The 20,075-nt window shown below is 35.3% G+C and overlaps 1 protein-coding gene across 2 annotated transcripts in view; it reads left to right on the forward strand.

The window, feature by feature from the left end:
- Positions 1–9,568: 9,568 nt before the first annotated feature.
- LOC125671512 (retinal-binding protein-like) overlaps positions 9,569–20,075 on the forward strand; it is a 50,783-nt gene continuing 40,276 nt past the window's right edge. The window contains exons 1-3 of one of the 2 annotated variants that reach the window (XM_048907295.2): positions 9,569–10,186; positions 13,845–13,944; positions 14,774–14,836. In XM_048907295.2, the coding sequence (XP_048763252.2) occupies positions 14,822–14,836 (15 nt within the window). In that variant the 5' untranslated portion in view covers positions 9,569–10,186; positions 13,845–13,944; positions 14,774–14,821. Of the gene's footprint in view, positions 10,187–13,054; positions 13,312–13,844; positions 13,945–14,773; positions 14,837–20,075 lie in introns of those variants that run through there. The other variant, XM_048907287.2, reaches the window with a different exon arrangement.

The following is a 20,075-nucleotide window of genomic DNA, read 5'->3' on the forward strand; positions in this document are numbered from 1 at the left end:
CTTAATGAGAAGTATAGTTGATATACTTAATGAGAAGTATAGTTGATGCTTAATGAGAAGTATAGTTGATATACTTAATGAGAAGTATAGTTGATATACTTAATGAGAAGTATAGTTGATATACTTAATGAGAAGTATAGTTGATATACTTAATGAGAAGTATAGTTGATGCTTAATGAGAAGTATAGTTGATATACTTAATGAGAAGTATAGTTGATGCTTAATGAGAAGTATAGTTGATGCTTAATGAGAAGTATAGTTGATATACTTAATGAGAAGTATAGTTGATGCTTAATGAGAAGTATAGTTGATGCTTAATGAGAAGTATAGTTGATGATTAATGAGAAGTATAGTTGATGCTTAATGAGAGGTATAGTTGATGCTTAATGAGAGGTATAGTTGATGCTTAATGAGAGGTATGCTGGTGTTAAGGGTTGTAGTTCATATCCTCATGTATTTTCAAAACTTAAATTTATTATCTATATTTACATTCTCCTCTCATTTCTTTTAGAATTCCCAACCATTAAAACAGACATATTTATAACGAGTTCTGTATTAATATGTGCATTGTTTACAACTGCAGTGCATCATGAGAAAATGCCTGTCCTCACAATTTGTGAAGATATCAAAGGCGAAAACATTAGAAATGTAAATATTAGCTTTTATTATTTACATCCATCTTTGTTTTGTTGCTAATGATCCTTTGCTTGTTCAGTGTTTATAATTCGTCGACAGGAACACTTGCTTACATCACAGAGAGGCTGGATTTGTATCAAACTTAGTTGGAGCATCAAAATCTCTATATATATTTTGTTTTATTTTACAAAATATAGATATTAGGAATAAATATCTTGATTGTAACTTGTTTGTTGCATGGAGGATCTATAAACAATAGAAGCATAGTTTTGTGTACAGTGTAATCAGCATTAAAGATTGCTGAAATTGCCCCATGCTTCTATATGATCAGCATTGAAGATTACTGAAATTACCCAATGCTTTTTTATGATCAAAATTGACGATTACTGAAATGACCCAATGCTTCTGTGTGATCAGCATTGATGATTACTGAAATTACCCCATGCCTTGATCTATATAATCCGCATTGACGATTACTGAAATTAACCCCATGCTTCTGTATAATCAGCATTGACGATTACTGAAATTAACCCCATGCTTCTGTATAATCAGCATTGACGATTACTGAAATTACCCAATGCTTCTATATAATCAGCATGGACTATTACTGAAATTACCCCCATGCTTCTATATAATCGGCATTGATGATTACTGAAATTACCCCATGCCTCTATATATACATGTACAAAAATGTAATCCGCATTGATGATTACTGAAATTACCCAATGCTTCTGTACAATCAGCACAAACAATTACTGAAATTGTGCATTTTGCAATATTATTTTTAAAGTATTATTCTATGAAACACAAAAATTTATTTCTTACAAAAATGGTGATATTGAAAAATTCGATGTCCTTTGGAACAGATGTAACAATTTTTTTCTTCATAGCTCTCTCTCTCTCTCTCTCTCTCTCTCTCTCTCTGAAATAACTAAACACGTCTGTACAATAATTCTATATCGTGTTAATATGATATATGAGGGCGAATCAATAAGTAACCAGCCTAACTTATTTCCGGTTGAGATCCATCTCTTCTTTTTCGATGTAATTGTCCTCTAGTGGGATGCATTTGGACCAATGGTGTTCATTTGCCATCAGCCCAGAACTGAAAAAGTCGGTGTCCTTTCCATTGACGCACTCCTTAACTGCCGTCACGACTTCTCGTCAGACCGGATTGACGTCCACGGATATCCTTTTTCAAGTTTTTTGGAATAGGCAGAAGTCCCTAGGAGCTAGGTCAGGCGAATAGGCAAGATGTGGTATTAATTCATACCCGTTTTGCTCTACAGCATCCATTGCAACTTTGCAAGTGTGGACTCGCGTTGTCCTATTGCAGCAAAACACCTTTAGAGAGTTTACCTCGGCGTTTTTCACGGAAGGTGATTCTCAGCTGATCTAACAAGTTGGCACAGTACACTCCAGTTGTTGTACTCTCTTGGGTATAAAAAGTCTATCATAATAACGTGTGTCCCAAAACACTGGCCATCACCTTGCCAACAGGTGGTTGCGTCTTGAACTTCTTTTGCCTCGGGGACCAGACCTTACCCACTGACGACTCTGAGCTTTATCATCTGGCTCATAATAATGAACTCAAGTCTCATCTACAGTCACCAGACGCAAAAGAATTTCATCTGATGACCTAAAACGCTTCAACAAGGCGCTACATACTGATGCTCTGGTTGCCATTTGCTTATCGCTAAGGGATTTGGGGACCCAACGGACTGTTAGCTTGCGCATACCTAAACGATCATGTAAGATTGTTGAAACGCTACCATGTGAATTGCCTGATGCCTGCGTTATTTCTTCTACCTGAATTTGCCTATTAGAGTATATCAGATCCCGAACTTTATTACACATTTCTTCGTCGGTGGCATCCAGTGGGCGCCCAGACCTGGCTTCATCTTCTAAAGACGTTCTACCGCGTTTGATTTCCCCTACCCAGAATTTAACCTGAGCATAAGACGGTGCAGAAGACCCGTAAATATCTGCTAACTCGCCGTGTATTTCCTTGCATGTTTTACCTTTTAAATACAAGTACCCAATTGTAGCATGGTACTTAACTTTAGATGAAAAGTATGCCTTTGCATCACTAGCCATGTTTGACATTCAATACCTTATTAAAGAATGACTCGATACGCGTGCAATTTTGTACTCCTGAAAGCATAAAACATGTATTGAAACAAGGCATGAAAATCGTAACCACCTTGGTCAAACGGAAATGGGATAGGCTGGTTACTTATTGACTCGCCCTTGTACCATGAAATATTTACAGAATGATCCATATAATCAGCATTAACGATTACTGAAATTACCCAGTGCATCTTATAATCAGCATCCCGGCCGCGACAGACCTAAGTCGTTAAAACAGGTAGTGACAGTTCCATCGCCAAACGCTCGGCATCAGGTGTGAATGTCCTCGGAGATGACCTGAAAATGGATGACCCGTGTCACAGTAGGTGTGGCACGCTAAAGAACCTTCTCTGCTCAATGGCCATAAGCGCCGAGCATAGGCCTAAATTTGAAGCCCTTCACCGGTCTTGGTGACGTTTCCATATTCATGAGTGAAAAATTCTCGAGCGAGACGTTAAGCAAGATACAATCAATCAATCAATTTTATAATCAGTATTAACGATTACTGAAATTACACAATGCTTCTTATAATCAGTATTAACGATTACTGAAATTACCCAATGCTTCTGTATGATCAGCATTGACGATTACTAAGAATACCCCATGCTTCTATATAATCAGCATTGATGATTACTGAAATTACCCCATGCTTCTGTACAATCAGCGATTTGAAGATAAAGATTTTAGTCAAGGAACATGAGCACCAACCATTGCAAAGAAGTAGATGCTCTAAAGTATTACTTATTTCATATGGAGCTTCATTGATACTGTGTGGTGTTGGAAAAACCAGCGATTGTGTTTTCTTCAATTATAAAATGTGAAAATTGATGGATGATTTGTTTAAATGCCCTCCTTTTACCAATTAAGAATGTAGTAATGATATCTTGATTGTCTAGCGTACATATATGTCTATGTAACTTTCCATTGAGGTTTAAATTCTGATTTACTATATGGATTTTCCCCCCAGATAAATACTTGAATCCTCATATCCGCCTAACTGTATATGTTGAATTAGGTGTTAGTTTCCTTTTAAGTAGTTGTATAATTTTATTTTACATGTAACAATTACTCTATGTCATTCAATATTTTAGGTGCTAGGATTATATGCATTAAAAAATTGACATCCTCAGGAGTGTTGTGAACACTTCATGTTCTATATGCCTGATCAAGGGCTCAAATTATCTTAGCTGTCTCGTGTCCATATGTTTGTGAAACAATGAATCCTTCATGTCTTTGGACTACTCAAACAAACCGACCGCATGAGAAGTCGCTGCACTTGGCACCATGGATAGGTTATATGTACCAGGTTAAGCAAATCATTAGATTTGGATGTTCCTCTTGTGTTTCTGAAGATGTATTCTTAATTGTTAAAGGTTGGTTGGTTGGTTGTATTTATTTGCTCGAAAATCTTTTATTGATCAATATGGAGACGTCACCATGGCCGGTGGCGGGCTGCAAAATTTAGTCCTGTGCTCGGCGCTTATGGCCTTTGAGCAAGGAGGGTTGATTGAATATTGTTTTACATCCCTCTCGAGAACAAGTCACTCATATGGAGACGTCACCACTGCCGGTGAAGGGCTGCAAAATTTAGGCCTATGCTCGGCGCTAATGGCCATTGAGCAGTGAGGGACCAGTTCAGCACTGAGAAGTAGATGACTTGTGAAGGCTACAGCATCAGTATATATAAAGAATGATGAATCATTCTGGATAAGAAAATGTCCTCTGCACTCATATTGGTCAATGAAAAGTATCTGCCAAAATGTGGAAATTTATCATCATTCTTTTATTTTTTCAGTTGATGCTAATTATCAGTAGCATATTTTTAAAATGACAACAGACAATGATGGTTTTAATTTATCACCGGTCTCTCTCTCTCTCTCTCTCTCTCTCTCTCTCTCTCTCTCTCTCTCTCTCTCTCTCTCTCGATTGTTTTGAAATTCAAATATCACACCTTCAAAGTACTTGATACACATTATTCATTGATATAAAAAAAACTCTGATCAATTTGACAATCAAATCATTCGGTGCAGTATTTTTATGATTTTAGGTCCTCTGAATAAAGTCGGTGACTTATTGCATTTGGTTGTCGTCCATCGTGCATTAACATTTGAACATTTTTAACTTCTTGATAACTACTATCCTAATTTTTTTTCAAAGAACCTGGGCAAAAATTGACCAATTTTCAAAAATCTTCTCTACAGCTGCACTTTTGTAAGAAAAACTAAATGCATGGTAATGTAGAGCAGAATTTTGATGATCCCAGAGATAGGGGTTTTGGTATCGGGGGCGGCAAAATGGTCAGTTATTAAATATGTGAACAATAGAATTTTTTAACTTCTTGATAACTACCTTTTCAATTCTTTTCAAATTTGGTATGAAGCATATTTTGTAGAAGGGGGACATACATTGTAAATTTCAGGAATCTTGAACAGGAATTTTTTTTTCTAGATTCCATTGCCCTTGGGACTAGTGATATTTTTACTGAGGTGACCGATAAGGCCTCGTGTTTTTTAAATCTCGATTTAAGTGCTTGTTAAAACAGTGATAAACAATGTAGGGTCCAACTTTGAAAATTTATTTGTACTTTCTATGTTTATCGTACTACAATAAGTAACATTTACAAACACTGATTTATTAATTGTATGTGTATAATCTGTTTACTAGAATCCCAGCAGATAATCCACAAAATCGGGACAGTTCTTTTGTTTATTATCTCATCTGAGCAGAAAGCTCTTGTGACCCCCCCCCCCCTTTTTTTTTAGCTCACCTGAGCCGAAGGCTAAGTGAGCTTTTCTGATCAAAATTTGTCCGTTGTCTGTCGTCGTCGTCGTAAACTTTTCACATTTTCATCGTTTTCTCAAGAACCACTGGGCCAATTATAACCAAACTTGACCAAAAGCATCCTTGGGTGAAGGGCTTTTACGTTTGTTCAAATAAAGGGCCATGCCCCTTTCCAAGGGGAGATAATCACAAAAATGCAAAAATAGGGTGGGGTCATATATAAATCTTCTCAAGAACCACTGGGCCAGAGGAGCTGAAATTTTCATGAAAGCTTCCTGACATAGTGCAGATTCAAGTTTTTTTTTCAAATCATGGCCCCCGGGGGGTAGGTTGGGGCTACGATAGGGGATCAAAGTTTTACATAGAAATATATAGGGAAAATCTTTCAATCCTGTTGTTTCTTGTGACCTTTTGTAATCCTGCGTCGGCATCATTCAGGATTCTTGGATAAAGTGGATTCAAGTTTGTTTAAAAGAAAGGTCTCACCCCCTCCCTCTAAGACAAGCTGTTTAAATAAGGAAATATGCCCCAATTTAAGGAAGCTGTTTAAATAAAGGTTATTCTCCCTTCCAAGGTAAGATGTTAAAAGGAAAGATCATGTCCCATTCCAAGGGAAAATTATAAAATATAGAGTCTTGCTTCTCTAATGGATGATATCCCCTTCCAATGATATATATTTAAATAAAGGATTATGCCCTGTTCCTAGGGAAGATGTTTAAATGAAGGATTATGCCCCCTTCCAAGGGAATCCGCGACTGTCCGTATAAAAACTAGTTTCTCCTGTAACCGGAATCAATATAACAAGGTGTTCGAATGCCTAAAAAACTGTACACTGGCTTTAGTAAATGTTGAACCCAGGTAAGGGAATTTCTGAACTGTGCTCAACACATCAGAATGATCAGTTTATAATTTATCAATGATACAGGGTTGATTACTAATTGGTAAGGAGAACCTAATGGTCGAACCGCAAAACTACTAATATCTTATCAAAATAAAACTAAATACCTGCTGTTCACCTTGAGGGTTTTAGCAGTCCCTAACTCCTATCCTAACAAAAATCATGCTTATTTCATGCTAGAAGCTATTCAGAGCTTTTAAACATTGAAGTTTGTACCATAGTTTGGCGTGCTTTCTTTTGTTAAAAGTGTGGGTTATCTGTACTTATTTGCTCAGAATAAGTAGCAACAACCACGCTCGCTAGGTGGCGCGTCATGTTCTATTTTTATTTCTACAGGAAAAGTGGGACGAGGTTCCACCCTATTTTTTACGGGCTAGTATGGATAAACCTAGAGCCTACGAATGATGCGAAGTTGATCGTTCGGATCTAAAATAGCTATATTTAGCGTATCTCACGTGATTAGGCACATTCCAGAAAATCCCTTTGAGATTGAAGCGATTAAGCAGAGCGAGTATATGTAAACATTTACTTAACGGTGAAATACGCAACAAAGAGTGACATATTAATACATTTTATGCATAAATAAATTATACTGAGGTCAAACATGGACGATAATTGCCCGTGTTCATATAGTATTTGATTGATTTAGATATCCAAGGAAAGATAACTCCCATTATTAACGTACTCACAACGTACCAATCTCTATCCAGAGTTATCGTTCCCGCTACGCTCCACTAATACCTCTGTCAACGTCTAAAAAGTTATATCAAAATGTACAAAAACTAACTTAGCATATCGAACTGTAATGATAATATCTGAGCAAATCAAACACTTCTCTGAATTTTTTAAAATCAAAAGATGGTAAATATGAGACACCTGAGCGAATTAGAAGGTTTATATAAATTTAATATTCATTCAATAATACTAGTATAATCATGGAATTCGTTGTTTTTGTTAACCTACTTTAAGATTTAAAGCATAACACTTAAACTTATAAAATTATTTTCCATGATGCTATAGGTATAGGTAAGTTTTGCCAAGAATCTTGACATTTAGACGTTGACAGAGGTGTTGTAGCGCAGCGTAATACGCCCTCTGGTGAGAGATTGACAACGTACCAGTGGTTAGTCTAGGTCACCTACACGTTTGTCAATGCAGTGTTCTACGAGTGGGAAGTCAAACGGCTTGCGTGACCTAGGCTAACCGGTGGTATACAATAATACAATGTTTATACATTTCTGAATGATGAGTGAATCTTTATTTTCATCAGAATCTTTTCCATCACACTCACAGACCAGGTCCCCATACCCCTACCAGTGTCAATATGTGACTGATAGCAGTGCGGTATTTAATTTGATATAGTCTAGAGGAAATTCGAAATATGGTAGTGACATTTTTTTCCTCACTGAATTAGCTGGATTTTTAACGTTTAAAGAAAAGTGGGGTATGGACTGGGGGGTTAAAAATGCTGTTTGCCAAATTTTCAACAATATTAATTACAAGGCAAGGCAAAAGGGGTCATAAGCTACAGATGATGCAATTTTCACTTGCAAGTTGCACTGCCACCAGTTACACTTAATTAGTGACTTACTTAAAGATAAATAAAGTAACTTACAAATATTTTATTTATTTATTTATCTATCATTATTTCATTTCATTTTTTTTTAATATCATGGTTTGTACTTGAAGAGTCATCGCAATAAAGGGACATAATTATTAGTGTTACAAAAAAATCTGATCATGCAGTTTTTAAATTTCTGAATTTTGAAAAAATAAAAATAAATAAATAATAGATTCTGATACCACTCAGCCCCCTGACTGGCCAGAGAGTTCTGCTTCTGTCAGTTCTGATGCAACTAGCTCAGCCCCCAGACTGGCCAGAGAGTCCACTGTTTCGGTAAATTCTGATGATGCAACTCAGCCCCCCCCCCCTCCCCGAGACAGCTCCACCAGAAGTTCTCGGAAAAGACTTGCTGATGTTTAATAAATCAGTTTTCCTATTAATTTTACTTTTGCTCCTGTTCATCAGTTCATTAGGTTATGGCCCAATCTGATTAAATTTAAGATCGTTGATCCGCTCCGTATTCCTCTTCCTTTCCTGTATCTGTGAAGTCCAGAGGTGAGATATATTCTTTCCAAAACAACTAAGAATGTTCATGGAACAATTTAGTATTAATTGTTTTCCTTTTCTGCTGTATGCCTTATTTCAAGAAATAACTTTCTGGTCACTTTTTAATGTGAAATGGAACATTTTCAATTTTTGACAACCTGACGGTAGGGGTGTTTAAGACACTATACCTCATTTTCTGTAAGGAAGTGGAGTAAAAGGAATTCGGAATTGAATTCAGCATACTCAAAATTGGTAATTACATCTGCTTTTTATTGTTTTGGTTAATGGTGTTTCAAGAAATAAAGTTGGGTCACTTTTTGATGCGAAATGAAACATTTTCCGTTTTTGGCAACCTGACGGTAGGGGTGTTTAAGACACTATACCTCATTTTCTATAAGAAATTGGAGTAAAAGGAATCCAGATTTGAAATCAGCATACTCAAAATTGGTAATTACACCTGATTTTTATTGTTTTGGGTAATTTTTAAAAAATGGGTGGTGGTTGCTAGAATAAGAGAATAGAAAACTTACACCATGCAGTCAGTGCCTATTGAATAAGTGAGTAAAACTGATCAAACATAGCCTTAAATATACACATAATTCTATCAACTAACTTGAGCCAATTAAAACCAAAGAAAATATCCTGACTTACCCAATCAGGAAAGACAGCTTATTCACTTTGCAAAGCTTGATAACAGGAATGGTACTTCCTGTTTCATACCAAAAAAAGCCCCAAAACAACACGTAGAATGTACCAACCATATCCAAACATGAAAAGTACTAAAGTAAATGACTGTCAGTAAGTAAATGAACATCAAATGCAATATTAAGCTGATTTTGCCATCAGGGATTGAAATAAATGCAATTCTGTGTAATTAAAAAAAAAAATCCAGATCCGCCACACTCGTCACTCGTTATAGGTGTATTGTACTTCTGCAATGTAAAACAGACTACTGTTGGTTACGTGATTGAAAATCAGTATATTTAGTGGATTGTGTGATTAGTGAATTATGGTGGCTTTGGCTAGGGTGTGTACAATAGGAATTTAATGATCCAAGATTGATGTGGAAATCTTGTCGCCTCTTGCGAACAACAATATATATTTTACAGCTATTCAAAATAATCATATTGTACAATCATCTGCAGACGGATGTGTATTTAGTGGTCGAATAGCAGGACTTCATGTATTGCAGAACAGCTTAGTGTCTCCAATACAATCACTGTATTGGTTCGGGTGAGCGTCGTGGCCTCTGTGCCTCTTGTTGAACTGATGTCAACAGTACATAATATACATTTACAGGATTTTTGTATGTAGAGCGTGACGTTAAAGTTGAATCTGAGAGTAGAAGCATGTGTCATGAGAATTGGGGTTTAACGAGCTAGGGTTACATAACTTCGTTATAAAATGTAGACCTCCGTCTTCAGTACATGCGCGGAGCACATGCATGAGAGGTATTTTTTGTATTTACAATAGCATATCAATAAAAGAAGAGAATTTAGCCACAGGGTTTACAAGTATCCCGAGATTTAAACATTGTATTAGATATCATTGTTTAATGACCGTGTCGTCTGCAGTGGAATGACTTGCAGACGACACTAGAATTAAACTTCACGGTAGACATCACGATACAGGTACGTTTAATCTTTGTATACATAAATATTTAGTCTTTGATAAAAGTTCAATAATGAAACTAACCTGATATATTTGTCTGTTGAGATTATAGCTTTTTATGATAATTTGCATAATTTGTCATTTCGTTTTTTAAAAATTGGATTAATATGATAAAAGTTGCAGTTCGTTGTTAATGCATCTGTTCGAATTTATATTGTATATATTAATGTCATCGAAAATAGCTGGTTTTCTTCTGTTGGTATCATAAGCAAGCGATCTCTGCTGGTGTCCGCCATCAGTCCTCTAGAAGACTTTGTTTCATTTGATTAATTAATAATCTATATGTATTCAATTATATGTTTACCCAACGATAAAAAGTATGTAATTTCACATGAAAATAAAGAAAATAGTAAATAATAAAGTAACAGATTGTTATAGTTTTTTATAAAACCTTTCTTTTTCAAAAAACCAAGTTACAAATGATGCACGATTTCATCGGATACATGTATTTATATGAATGTGTTGCTCCATGTAAAATTATCGAACAGGGATTCTGATAACAGGAGAGGAAAGTGAAAACCGATCTTGCCTGTTTTTTGTTTTTTGTTTTTGGCTCGCCTGAGCTTTTTGAGCTCACCGTCATCGTTGTGGTTGGCATCGCAAAATGTCCACATTTTTTTCTTTTCCCCAAAACCACAGGGCTCATTTCAACCAACATCGTCACAACGGATCTTCGGATAAAGGGGATTCGAGTTTGTTAAAGAAGAATTGTGCTTCCCTCCAAGGGGAGATAATTAAAAAAAACCCAATAGATTTGTATTTTTGTTGATGATTTCTAAAAAAAAAAAAAATAAAAATAAAAAAAAAAAAAAAAAAAAATAAGTACTATTCAAAGCAGAATTAAAAGCTAAGACTTGTATGAATAATTCTTTATGTAATTAAAATTTCTTTAAACCGTGAGACGTGGAACCGGGATGAAGGCCGCAGTAAGGGGTCAAGGTTTTACACAGGGTTATACAGGGAATTTCTATAACAACCATACGAAGAACAAGGGTGTCATTTGTCAAATCAATATGTAAGCATCCTCATAATGTGCATGTAAATATTGTTTTGTTGATATCATGACCAAGGGGCCACACTATGCAGGAACCCTAATGAAAACTAAATTAAAAACGATATGTGATTCTCTGGACCACAGAAAGGGTTTAGAATTTTATATTGAAATATAATGCAAGGGAGTACTTTAAAACTCTTCTTCAAAACCACAAGGGTGTGATTTATCTCATTAGTTTACAAACATCATGCGGGATATTCAAGTTTGCCTACTCCATAATAGAAATCCAAAGACCTTTTACACACAAACACATTCTCTCTCTCTCTCTCTCTCTCTCTCTCTCTCTCTCTCTCTCTCTCTCTCTCTCTCTCTCTCTCTCTCTCTCTCTCTCTCTCTCTCTCTCTCTCTCTCTCTCTCTCTCTCTCTCTCTCTCTCTCTCTCTCTCTAAACCTGTGTAATTTGATATGCACTGGGAGATATTTTTCGTCGAAAGAAACAGTGTGAAAAATGAAAATATGAAATTGAGACTGAAAATAAGTGTTGGAATGTCCAGTCTAACGGATTACACAGGTGCCGGAATAGGTGGTTTTCACTCTCTTTTGTATGATCCTCTTAAATACGTCAAATGACTATCCAGATTTTCATTCTTGAAAATATCATTGTCATCGAAAGCAAGTTTTTAATTTCTTTCCTAGATGGTCGAGTGGTCTGGCGCTTTGCTAGGGGAAGAGGATATCAATATATATTGAATTTCTCTGTATATTTTTTCCTTAGCATAACTGCTTTTAAAAAGGGAAGAAATAATGAACATATAAATACAGAGAGAAATTCATTCTGTTATTCACTACTACCGCCCCACCCAGGGGTTGAACTTTCGACCTGCGAAACCAAACCTCCTAGCAGTTCTTGACTAGCGCTCGACCACTCGACCATCTTCAAAATCTTAGTATGAGTAGAGTACATCTTTTTAGTATGAGTAGAGTACCTTTATAGTATGATTAAAGCACCTCTTCTTAGTATGAGTTTAGTATTTCTTCTTAGTACGGGTAAAGTACCTAATTTTAGTATGAGTGAAGTACCTCTTCTTAGTATCAGTAAAGTACTTCTTTAGTATATGTACAGTACCTCTTTAGTATCAGTTCAGTACCTCTTTAGTATCAGTACAGTACCTCTTTTTAGTATCAGTAAAGTACTTCAGAGTACTTCTTTAGTATGGGTAGAATACTTCTTTAGTATCAGTAAAGTACTTATTTAGTATGAGAACAGTACCTCTTTAGTATCAGTAGAGTACCTCTTTAGTATCAGTACAGTACCTCTTTAGTATCAGTACAGTACCTCTTTAGTATCAGTACAGTACCTCTTTAGTATCAGTACAGTACTTCTTTAGTATCAGTACAGTACCTCTTTAGTATCAGTAGAGTACCTCTTTAGTATCAGTAGAGTACCTCTTTAGTATCAGTACAGTACCTCTTTAGTATCAGTACAGTACCTCTTTAGTATCAGTACAGTACCTCTTTAGTATCAGTAGAGTACCTCTTTAGTATCAGTAGAGTATCTGCGGTGATCGTTGTGACCTTTGGACCTCTTATTTTGAAAAAAAGGTTGCAATGTTGTACCGCCCTCCTATGAATTGCAATTTTCGTTAACCGAGTTTAACTGAATATATGATGTAATTTTGTATATACTGTAGGGAAGGGCTAATCACCCTAAATACTGTAGGGAAGGGCTAATCATCCTAAATACTGTAGGGAAGGCCTAATCATCCTAAATACTGTAGGGATGGGCTGATCATCCTAAATACTGTAGGGAAGGGCTAATCACCCTAAATACTGTAGGGAAGGGCTAATCATCCTACTCGGTTTAATTTGCATGCGAATATGAAAGAACAAGGTGTTTGGATTATAAAACTGTAAAATGATGAGGCAGTAAATTCGAGCGAAATCACGACATTTTTTGATGTTTTATGATATATGTTTATGATTTCTATTTCAAACAACTGAATGTTTGCTGTAGAATACCTACCCGTACCAGTGACGGAGAGAACAGATCGTGACCCCCTACGGCTCGGCGTTAGTTTGCAAGTTTACGTAGGTGTGTTTACATCAATCCCAGTGGGAAAATAGCGCTTGTTTCGATTTTAAACGTGTCGCTACAACCGTTGGAAAGTGAAGGATGCTAATTTGTTTTTGTTGGAATGGGAGTTCTGATGTATAAATTTTGAATCATTGCTGATTGGGGGATTAGTATTTAGAACAGCACACGACCATGTTAAAATAAACCCAATCAAAACAAAACAGAAACAAAAACAACAAAGAATTATAACATAATCATCTTTATTTCTTCTGCTCTGATAATTCCATCAAATGTTTACAGATTAGCGATTTTTGAATCTCCGGAGTAGTACAAGTATTTGCTCCCATTTTACATATGAAAAGACATTTAAGACATACCAGACCGGATCAGACGGCAATACCATTCACACATGACCACCTCCATGTTTAAAAGCCCTCACACTTAGCACGTCTGTGGTCATCGGGTGATTGCCCTGGCGTAAGGAGACATGTCAGGTGGGGGTAGAGTTTACATGACCGGCGCTGTAATTCTGATGTCATCATTGTTTGTAGTGTCTCATTGGATGGATTGGATGCTGGTAGTACTGAGTAACTGACTGACAGGGATAGAGAGAGGAAACATCTGCTGTAACACTGACTGGGATTTCTACAGGTATTTCAGGATTGACCTTGTATGCACCGTGGTCCTCATGACCGGGAGTCGACCTAGGACGGGGGTTTTATTGCACTCATAAATTCGCATTGTGGTCCCTTTTTCATATCATAATGGTGCACTAAATTTTGCCCGAAAAAAAAAGAAATATCAAAAGACACAGATGTGAACGAACTCTATTTTTAAATGGACCCTCTCGGTTAAAAGTTGACTGTCACATCAAATTAGGAGAATTTAATGGTTAAAATTGAAATATTTTTTGATATAAAGGATTTATTCTTTTGGTGATGACTGTGACGGGTAAGTGATTCAGCATTGAATTAGACTAAGGATACATAATATATGTAATTCTTAGTAAAGCGTGAGGCATTAGAATGGTATGGAGTGACTGCAGCGGCGATCAGAGCTGCATCATAATAAGATTCGGAATGACGGGGTTTAACTAAGGCAATACATTGTACAATTTTGCATGTTATTCTATCTTTTGCATGTTTTATTTCATTTGAAGCTATCGTATGAATGGTTTTCTAAAGTACACGTGATATATTGCAAGTATGTAAGCTATTTCTTGGATTTGATGAAGTTTTCAGATGAGCTGGCTGGTGTTTTGATGAAGTTTTCAGATGAGCTGGCTGGTGTTTTGATAAAGTTTTTAGATGAGCTGGCTGGTGTTTTGATGAAGTTTTCAGATGAGCTGGCTGGTGTTTTGTGCGAGTTGCAGAGAACTAATAGAAACTATATTTTCACATAATTATAATCATAGATATTTTTATCTATGTATTTGCCCATTTCATTAGTGCTTACAAATGTACATTATTATATTCAACAGGTGTGACTTTAACTTGACTGACGAGATGTGATTTAAAATGACGTCACAATGAGCAAAAAGAAGGTAGGAAATGCAGAGCTACTAAACGGTTACTTACTTGTACTTTTTCCAATTCAATTCAAAAAGATCAATTTATTCAGAAGTGGTCTTCTGATGTTGATGACTCTTCTAAGGGCCAGGTTTATAAACTTTTCAAACATTGTTTTGATTTAGAGAAATATGTACTTACTCTGCCTGTAAAATTAAGAAAATTATTTATGAAATTTCTCACTTCAAATCACCGTCTACCCATAGAGACAGGAAGATGGTATGTTATTCCCCAGAATGAAAGACTGTGTACATTTTGTGATAAAGGAGAAATAGGAGATGAATTCCATTTTATTTTACAGTGTCCAACTTTTTCACAATAAGAAAAAAATACATAGACAATTTTTTTCAATGAAAGATATTATTATGTTTATTTATACATACATCGTATTTTATGTTCCCCTCTGGTATCAAAGAAAGTTGTATTGTTCCATATATGAACCTCTGACGATTTTTCTTACAGGTATTATATTTATTGTACCTCATGTACCGTTTAACATGGATTGAGCGAATAAATTGAATTGAATTAGAAGCATTATATATCGTATAAACAGTAGATGTGGAACAGTCGTTGATTCTATTGAATCGGGTGCGTTATATAAACCTTTACAGAATCACAGTTTAAGTGTTATAAGGCATGCTACTGATGAAGAAATTACAAAACGAAATTCAGAAGACCTTATTACTAACTACTATGGAGGGGCCCTAATATCCTTATGTAAATCCGAGCAACTGAGAATTCTTAATGGTAGATCTAGCGGTGACAAACTGGAAAAGTAACTTTCTGTAATGCAAAAGGAACTAGTCTTATCGATTATGCACTTGTGGAAGATAATTTCTTGCAAGATAAATTGTGTAATTTTTATTTTGACGATTTCAATACGCATTCTGACCATGCGCCGATTTATCTCACATTAAAACCCAAAAACAAAACATGACCACAGCATTAACCACACCCGTTCCTTGCAAACACTAGAAGTAAAATTTATCATGCGATCTTAATTCAACAGAGGAAATTAAAAATAAAACACACACACACACACATGAGCCACCGCGCCAAATATAAAATCTCCATTGGAAACTATTAACGAATCACCTGACGGCGTCAACAATTCGGTAAAAACCTTCACCAATGCGATTTTAGAAACATTTAAAGCATTCTGAATAAAACATTAAAAGACTTATGTATAACCATAAAAAACAAAACACAATAAAAGCGTCCTGTTCAGGAGAAAAACCATGGTTCGATGATCAATGTATACTATAATAGTAACCTTACTTAAAGAATACAGGAAGAACCTGGCCGTTGTCAATTTCTCTAGGACATGAGAGAACCATAAAACAACTCGTTACTTCTAATCAGAAATATAAAAACCGTAGAAAATCGGCTAAAACGACAATATCCAAACCACGAGGGAAACCAACCGGAACTGCTCCGCGTACATGGTATCTAACCCCAATCCCCCCCCCCCCCTGCATTTTCAAATACAACTCTAATGACATGTGACTTTTCTGAACATTTCAAAAACATTTCGAGTGATTAAAAACATCAGGGAACAGACTTACCTAAAATACCAGAATCGTCGCTTTATCAAGAACTGGACATACCGATTACACCTAAAATACCAGAACCGTCACTTTATCAAGAACCGGACATACCGATTACACCCAAAATACCGGAATCATCACTTTATCAAGAACTGGACATACCGATTACACCTAAAATACCAGAACCGTCGCTTTATCAAGAACCGGACATACCGATTACACCCAAAATACCGGAATCATCGCTTTATCAAGAACTGGACATACCGATTACACCTAAAATACCAGAACCGTCGCTTTATCAAGAACCGGACATACCGATTACACCCAAAATACCGGAATCATCGCTTTATCAAGAACTGGACATACCGATTACAATAGATGAAATTACTAGTGCTATTTCTGACTCTAATGTAGATAAGTCGCAGGGTTTGATACTTAATGTTATTGATGAATTTTTGAAATTTAAAAAACTTCTCGAGATTTTTCTCGCCTCTTCTGGAAATGCTGTTTAAAGTGAGGAAAGCAGTAACGTTAGTGTTGCAGAATTTGGTTTTAAACCTGATTAAGGAACTGGAGATGCTATTTTTGTACTGTACTCATTAGGAAAGCGTTCGAGTGCATTGAACATAGAAGAATGATGTATAAACTAATGAAATATGTCATTAATGGAATTTTTTTCAATATTATCAAGTCTACAAATGTATGCATAGTAACTCGAAAAGCTAGATGAGAGGCAAATGGTCAATCGTCTCACTATTTGTCTTTACAAACAGGTCTTATGCAGGGAGAAGCTCTCTCGCAAGTGCTATTTTCATTATTGATTAATGGTTTAGAGAAAGAAATGCTTACAAGTGGTAGTGAAAGCCTTTAGAATTTGAATCTGTTTCTCTCTTTTTTTTAAAATTTTTTATATGTAAATGATACTGTTATTTTCTCAGAAAGTGCACTGGGACTGCAGAAAATGCTTGATTCTTAAAACCCATTTACAAATGACTGAAAATTAGAGGTACACGTCACCAAAAAAAAGATGGTTCGCAGAAATCATTTGCTACCAAAGTTAAAAAATGTAAATTTTCTGTGTATCGAATTTCTGCATCTTCAGACAGAACCAAGGGATTTTTCAAGTTTAACAAAAATACGAATCTTAAATTGCTCATCTCTTTAAAACATGATGGCATTTTGATTTCGTGTTTTGTTTTTAATGGAGTTTGGTTTTTATGTGTAGATTTACATATACATGTATTATCAATTGCTGATCTTTATTTAAGATTGGAAAGGTACTAGTATTCCACACATTAAGATGATATTTGCAAATTTTTTTGTGTTTTCCCCTGCAGTTTTATCCTTGTGAAGAAATTGTCTAATCAAAACAACTCCCAATACAACGTTTCCAATAAGCAAATAAGAGAGCGGGCTACCTTTGTTTAATCCTTTCTCTACCGGCACATTTTAGAGGTTTTCAAAGACTAAATGACAATATTTTTAAATCGAGTTACATCTGCATGTATCACAATTTTAAGTAGGCATGTGACATAATTTTGTTAAGAATTGGACAGGGAATATTTTTTCTTTAAAGTTGGTCATGTTATCCCTTAACCCCAAAGAGTTATACGGGGTCAAACGTCATTTAATTGCACAATTTTGCACTCTTTTTTCTCTGGAATATATATATTACGACCCCTCTCACTAGATTCGAGTCAAAAATAAGAAATTCTAAATGTATGAGCTGATGTGTCTTTTAAAATACTACAAAAACATCACAATCAAATTGATAAATTTTATTGACAAACAAATAGTTTTGGTTGCTAAGTAATAACACTCATGGTATAATTTTGACCATAATTTGCCTTTCTATATTAATAATATTTTTGTCTAATCAAAACAGCTCCCAATACAACGTTTCAAATAAGCAAATGAGAGAGCGAGTTACCTTTGTTTAATGACAGCTCGAGTTATGAGTAACAAATGTTGCATGTCGAAAAACGACAAAAAAATGTCATTAACTTGATGAAATACAGAAAAACTTTACTTGAAACTATTTGTGTTGAATTACCTTGAGGCATGTGGCAACACATTGGCACAACTCCTATTAGTACACGCTGGTGGTCAATGGCAGTGTCACGATTTTACACTCTCAGTTACAAGGATTTTTGGTAGAACACGGAGTTACGGAATATAGTATGTTATATCAGCAGCGCTTTGTAGAAATATTTTGTTTTTACATCTAGATATATATCTGCAATGTTAACTTCTACATGTGTCGCATTTCATAACTTGTCTGTCATGTGAGGCGCCAATAAATGTATCCATGTTTGTCTACACGGCGATACACATCTTCTTAATATTGAAATACCACCCATTGTTGTCCATCGTCTGTTGAAATTTCCAAACATTGAATAACATGTGATATATAATGGCATAGTTCAGTGAAGGTATTGAGAAATTCAGTATTTGAAAAGAAACCCAATGCAATGATTTAAAATTTGAATACGATACATGTACATGCATGTATTTTTGTGAACTATAGTTTTTATCTAAACATCAGTAACAGGTGCTCTCAACACGAGGTGATGTGCTCTGCTCTCATACATCTATATATATATATATATATATATATATATATATATATATATATATATATATACGCTAACTACACCTGCATTTTAAAATACCCTGGGTATTATTTCACTTATTATGTAAAACTTATACGGTACCAATTTTGATGCACCAGATGCGCATTTCGACAAATAATGTCTCTTCAGTGATGCTCAAGCCGAAATTGTGGAAATTCGAAATAACAAAAAACTTGTAAGAGCTAAAAGTTTTATCCATCGTCATTATTTCTGTTGTTGAAATCACTTCATTTGGAAATTTCAAGAGACAATGGTTTTTGTGTGTTTTCTTGTTTTAGATAATTTGTTTAGATGTGATCGTCGTCCTCTTCTCCCTTTGTCTGTTTATACAAGGGGTGATTTCCTTCTGGGTTAATTATATACCATTCCTTGAATAAATTGTATCCATTTTATACAGATATTCATTCGCATGACAATTGACACCCTGCTAAAGATTTTTAAAAAAAACCTCCAAAAACATAAACAACAAATAAAACAATAACAACACAGAAAACAGATATTTAAAAAAAAAAACTAGAAAAATAAAATCATTTATTTGCTGAAATATCGAATATTCAATCAATGTGGATGGTGACAGAATCTTGTACATGTAAGAACACCAAATGAATCACTGCAAAGTAAAGCAGGCACTAAAATAACAGTATGTACAAAAGTAGTATAGTGATTATTGATATCAACAGATAGATCACATTTATACACTTTTAAAACCTAAATTTGAATGTGTGATATTCGACAATATAAACCTCAGGAATTTGGAAAATTCTTATCAAGTATCAAACTTGCATCAAACATTCTCAGTAGAAGTGGGGAGATGGTCATATGCTCCGTGAATTGACAAATGTCCACTTTGTAATTCAAGGCAAGTTGTGTATGACTTTTGTTTTGGGACAAAATGTTCTCCGTTTCGAAATGAACAGGCTGCGTCTTTGCAATCGTTTTTATAGTAAACAGTAAAACACGGTTATAGCGACCCTCCAGGGTCATTCAAAATAGTTCGTTATTACCAAACTTCGTTATATAGAATAAAATTGTCA

This window comes from Ostrea edulis, chromosome 1, assembly GCF_947568905.1.
Source record: "Ostrea edulis chromosome 1, xbOstEdul1.1, whole genome shotgun sequence".
Lineage (NCBI taxonomy): Eukaryota > Metazoa > Mollusca > Bivalvia > Ostreida > Ostreidae > Ostrea > Ostrea edulis.